The following is a 6,000-nucleotide window of genomic DNA, read 5'->3' as shown; positions in this document are numbered from 1 at the left end:
AGATCAGGGATCTCACGCGTCTGCAGTGCCAGGTCCAGCCTCGGGCCTCCTCGTGTGGGTGGGCTGCCAAGGGCCTCCTCTGCAGCGCTGGTGCTGGCTGTGAGGCTATCTGCCCTGGCCAAGGGCATTAGGATATTTTGATGCCGTCCCCTGAAGCGTGAGGCCGCTGAGTGGGGGCTGGTTACAGGGTTGATGGAGCTCCCATCGTTGGAGACGTACCTAGGCTTACTTGCAGGTGTGGACGTCGTAGACGCGTACGCACTCCTGGCAGCTCACGTAGCAGCACCAGTGGAAGATGCAGTGGCACTTCTCCTTCCGTTTCTCAGTCCTGGTGTTGTGGCCGCGGCCGCAGCACAGCAGGTCGCAGCCGTCGATGCCGTGGGAGGTGACGTTGCACGTCCTGTCCCTCGTCCCAAAGGAGCCCGTCTCGGGGTTGGGCTCACAGAAGTTGGGGGAGTTCTCGTAGTAGACCAGGTCCCGCTCGGTTGGCGGCTTGAACAGAGCGTACTTGGCGCGGAGGGTTTCCACCCAGCCCCGCGACTCCCGGTGCTTCTCCACCACCATCTCCGAGGCGCTGTCGTACTTGTCCTTCAGGTAGTCGCCGATGGCGCGGAAGTCGGGCTGTGCCCACCAGCACGTCTTCACCTCGCAGCTTCCCGACAGCCCGTGGCACTTGCACTTCAGGTGCATGTGGTCCAGGATGGTCTGGCGAGGGGAGAGAAGACAAAGGGCTCAGCAGCAGCTTGGGACGCGCCCTGTCACCCGCCCTCGCTGCCTGGCTTTCAGTGGCTGGCCTGAGCTTGGAATGGGAAGCCTGGGAGCTTGGCTGAGAAGGGCAGCTCCTCTAATCATCAACCCAACCCAGTCTAGCCCTGAACTCTGATGCTTTCAGTGGGGTCCTCCCTGTCATGTGTGTGGACAGTCAGAGCTCGCAGAAGTTGAGGGCTGGAGGATGTCTCTGATAGAGGCTTAATTAGACATAGCCCCTCATCCTGGCTTTGTTAATTGCCCTTCACTTTGTGCCCTGAGCCTGACAGAACTAGAAAGCAGATGAAATTATGAATCCAAGCACACGACACTGTCTTCCCCAGAAACCTACTCTGTGTGCAGCAAAACAATCATTGATTTTGGTGAAAATTGCTAGAGTTTGGGCTTCTTTTACAGCTGTCAATCGTTAAGTTAGTGATTCAAGCTTCTCTCTTTCCACCTCTGCCTGCTGAGGTGTGGGAAAAGCAGGATCTAGTGCTTGCTTTAAGCACTGCTTGAAAGGTCTGGCTGTTACATGGTTAAAGCAAGGTCAGGATGACGGGAAATGGGGAGGCTGAGGCTGGAGCTGAGGCAGAGCTGTTTCCCTGAGAGGGGTGTCAGCCCCTGTGCCAGGCTGCCCAGGGAGCTGGGGCAGTGCCCAGCCCTGGAGGGATCCCAAAGGCACAGAGCTGAGGTGCTGAGGGCCAGGGGTCAGTGCTGGGCTGGGCAGGGTGAGTGCAGGGCTGGGGCTGCAGCAGCTGAAAGGGCTTTTCCAACCACAGTGATTCAGTGATTGTGTGCCAGCGTGCTGGGTGTGCAGATGAGCAGAGCAGGATGTGGCCCCGGGACCCGCTGACAGCAGGAAGGGAGCATTTCAGTTGGAAGGGACTGACAGCCGTGGTAGTGCAGCGAGGCACTGGGTGGGACTGTCACGGCAGGGACAGGCAGGCAGGAGGAGCAGCTTGGGGGAAAGCTGTCTTCCCCACTGGCCTGAGCGCTGGGCGGTCTCGTTGGGTTTCTCTGTGCTGCCCTGGGGACTGTTTGTGCTGTGCTTTCGCTCTCCCTGACCCCTACCCGTCTGTGTGGGGACTGGAAATGCTGTGCCCTGGAAAGTAACGGCAGAAGGCTCCTTGCGTGGGCGCGGGGCGGCCCCGGGGCAGCACTCACCGTCCTGCCGGCCTCGTTGTTGTGCCTGTTCATGGCCGAGCGCGCGTCCGGCCGGTTCTCGCGGGCGTCGGCGAACTCCCGGGACACCAACACGCCGAAGTCGGCGTCCTCGCTGCAGCCGCCCCACTTCCAGCCCTCCCCCGGGGGCCCCTTGTGGTGGGAGTCGCAGCCGCAGATGGTGGAGGTGCCCTCGGCGCAGGAGCGGGTCACGGCGAAGGCCACCCCGGCCGAGGCGATGGCGTGCACGAAGGCCGACTCTCGCGTGGCTGGGGACAGACAGAGGCCAGCGTTAACGCTGCCGCTTCCCTTCCCCACCTCCCTCAGCACCACCCACACCCCATGAAACAGCCAGCACTCGGGTGGTGAGCTGGTTGTCGGGAGTCCGCTGCCGGCGGCGCGCTCTGCAGCGCGGGTGGGACACGAGGGTGGCACCAGCTCCGCACGGGCAGCGTCTCCCCACACACCACACCCGCGGGGTTCCACTCAGTGCAGGTGCCAGGGGCTGCACTAAACAGCAGCAAGAGCTGAGAAGGGCCCCAGGAGAGAGTTACTGGAGTCACTCCTGATCTGGAAACCCAGAGAGGGGTCTCCGTGCCTGGAGTGGTCCTGCTTTGGCAGGGGCGTTGGGCTGGATGATCTGCGGAGGTCCCCTCGACCCCAAGCATTCTGTGACTGTGTGATGTCCGTTGTTCAGGTGCTCACGTTGACTTTCATCTTCAAGTAGCTTTTAATGGCCCCTGTGTTACCTTCACAGTGCTTGCAGAGAGCAAAACGTCCGTCACACTCGTCCAGTCTGGCTGCCTGTCTCTGCATCCGTTCCTGGCCGGGATGCCTCTCTCCAGAAGGGTGAGCAGAAGCAAACGCTGCCTTCCAGCTGAGGACTGCCTGGGGCTGAAGCAGAGCAAGTCCCACCACAGCTCATTCATCTCCCCTGCCCTGGGCACAGACTGGTGAGTCCCCCCTGTACACAGTGACACAGACTTTGTTCTTGGAGTCTGGGTTCCTGCAGCAGGGTTCAGTTACAGAGCTCTGCTCACGGTGTTTTTAAAGCTTCCTTGTTTTGTTTCAGGGTGTTTAGTAAAGCAGGCAGGGCTGTGCTGTTTCTGCTCCCTTTGAAATGGGCAGGAGTTGGCTGGCTCCAGTAAAGGCTGTACTAAATACAGGCTTCCCCAAGCATGGTGCAAATACTGTCCCAGTCTCATCCTTCTCCCTGGGGACATCTTTTGGTTCCGAGCCTCTTGGGTCTGCTAGGTCAGGGGATGACCCTGGAGTGCTTTAAGTCAGCGTGCCATGTTGTGGAGGCTTCAGGTCTGAATTCAGAGTGGCTGTTGGAGTCAGTGCAGGCTCAGGGCTGGCGTGCACGGAGCTGCTGAAGGTACTGGGCCCATGGTGCCTGGGCTGCTGTTGCCTCTGGGTGCGCTGCCAGAGCTGTTTCCAGCTGCCCCGGGATGCAGCCTGACTGAGTGATCAGGGCAGTCGGCAGCAGGTGTGGGATGCAGCCAGGATTCTGTGTGTGAAAGCCATCCCTGACCTTGGAGACTGAACCAGAGCTGCTCCTTCCTGCCTGTGCTGCTGGGACCGCGCTGTGGTTTGCACTCTCTTTGCATTCAGACTCTTCCCTCCTTGCCCTTCCCGTGTGTGATGCATGGGCAGAGATCCACCCTCTGCCTCCTGAGGCTTCCCTTAGGTACCTTTCACCAGCTGCTTCTGCAGGGACCACTGGGGTTGGAGGTGGCTGCTCCAACGGGAGCCTCGCAGCCCGACAAAGGCTATTTGGGTGGCCCGTGATCCACGGCCGATCAGATTAGAGGAGCAGTGGAGCCCTGTGGCCCCTGCGCGGGACAGCTCGGGGGCGGGGGAGGACACGAGCCGCTCCGCGTTCGCCTCCCGCCCCGGGGGGCTTCGGGAAGGGGCTTTGGGGAGGTGCCGGGGGCGCGGGCTGGAGAGTCGCTGCGCGGTGTGTGAGGCTGTGGGTCCCTGTGCAGAGCGAGATGGATGGGGAGGCAGCTGGGCTGGGGCCTGGGCTGTGCAACCGCTGGGCTCAGGCGTGGTGGGGGTGCCCTGGGGGGCTGCACCTGGCTGTATGCCCATACCCGTGTGTGTGCCCACGAGCCCCGGACAGGGGCAGAACTAGTGGCACAGGCACAGTCACACACACACATAGGCACACTCACACAGATGCACACTCACACACACATGCACACACACACACACGTGTACACACACGCACATACACACACATACACACACACATGCATACACACACACATGTACACACATGCACACGCACGTACACACATGCACACACACATGCACACACATGCATACACACGCATGTACACACATGCACACACACATGTACACACATGCACATGCACGCATGCACACACCCACATGCACACACACACACGCACACATGCGCACACACACACGCATGCACACACACACACACATGCACACACACACACACATGCACACACACACATGCACATACATGCACACACACACACACATGCACACACACACACACATGCACATACATGCACACACACACACACATGCACACACACACACACATGCACATACATGCACACACACACATGCACACACACACACACATGCACACACACACACGCACACATGCGCACACACATGTACACACATGCACATGCACGCATGCACACACACACATGCACACACACACACGCATGCACACACACACATGCACACACACACACGCACACATGCGCACACACACACACGCATGCACACACACACACACATGCACACACACATGTACACACATGCACATGCACGCATGCACACACACACATGCACACACACACACGCATGCACACACACACATGCACACACACACACGCACACATGCGCACACACACACACGCATGCACACACACACACACATGCACACACACACACACATGCACACACACACACATGCACATACATGCACACACACACACACATGCACACACACACACACATGCACACACACACACACATGCACATACATGCACACACACACACACATGCACACACACACACACACACATGCACACACACACACACATGCACACACACGCACACATGCACACACACACACATGCGCACACACGCATGCACATACGTGCATACACACACACACACACACGCACACGCACGCACGCACGCACGCCTCGCCTCGAAATCCTCCCCTTCGCCTGGGCCAGGAGCCGGGAGAATTTCCCAGAGACAGAGGCGGGAGCAGCGTTCCCAGAACCAGGGGAGGGGCTGTCGAGGGAGGATTAGAGCTGCCTTGACAGTGCACCACCGCGACTGTCTCCCAGCCGGGCCCGTTACCTGCTGGGACACTCAATTTGCCATTGTTCCCGCGGTGTCACACTGTATTACCAGCATAATGCGGAATGTTTCCGCCGGCCAGCGTACCCACGGCACAGAGCACTGGCATTCCCCAGGAGCACCTCGTAGCAACGGGGCAATGTTCCCCTGTCCTGCCGTCACCCTCCAATCCCGCCAGCCCGGCTGGGAAATCCCTATTGATGGTGCTCCCCAGCCCCCCGCCACCGGATCAGAATGGCTAAAGGGCGTGTGAATGCTGCAGCGATTTGAAACGACTGCGGCGCTGGGATGGTATCGCTCGCCCTGCCTCACAGTAGGGGAGGAAGCTTAGCTCTTTCTCAGCGGTATAAGCTTATTTTTCTCTCTCCCTCTCTCCTTTCCCTCCCCCTCCCTTTAAGCTGTTGAGTTTATATCAAGACGGCCCCTGATCCCACACACCCCTGTTTAGATGCAAATGACTGCGGGTGTCATGGCTGAGAAAAGCCGTGGGTTATCTTGGTGCAGGGCTGCCTTTTCACAGCTCGTGGCAGGGGCTTAGCCCGGCACACAAGGACCCCCGAAGGCAGCCCGGGCCCAGCTGCCAGTGCTGCACCTGGCCCCGCCACCATCGCTCCTGTGCCACCATCACTATCTGTGCCACCATTGCTCCCTGTGCCACCATTGTTGCCTGTGCCACCATCACTCCTGTGCCACCATTGCTCCTGTGCCACCATCGCTCTTGTGCCA

At 59.4% G+C, this 6,000-nt stretch overlaps 1 protein-coding gene across 2 annotated transcripts in view; it reads right to left on the bottom strand.

Annotated features, from left to right (window-relative positions):
- Positions 1-225: 225 nt before the first annotated feature.
- LOC133628792 (proto-oncogene Wnt-3) overlaps positions 226-6,000 on the bottom strand; it is a 30,512-nt gene continuing 24,737 nt past the window's right edge. For both annotated transcript variants that reach the window (XM_062018164.1, XM_062018165.1), the window contains exons 3-4: positions 1,915-2,180; positions 226-705 (exon numbers count right to left, since the gene is read on the bottom strand). In XM_062018164.1, the coding sequence (XP_061874148.1) occupies positions 226-705; positions 1,915-2,180 (746 nt within the window). The remainder of the gene's footprint in view (positions 706-1,914; positions 2,181-6,000) is intronic.

The sequence above is a fragment of the Colius striatus genome, chromosome Z, assembly GCF_028858725.1.
Source record: "Colius striatus isolate bColStr4 chromosome Z, bColStr4.1.hap1, whole genome shotgun sequence".
Classification (NCBI taxonomy): domain Eukaryota; kingdom Metazoa; phylum Chordata; class Aves; order Coliiformes; family Coliidae; genus Colius; species Colius striatus.
The sequence above is the reverse complement of the archived record's forward strand: the minus strand, read 5'-3'. Positions and strand labels throughout refer to the sequence as shown.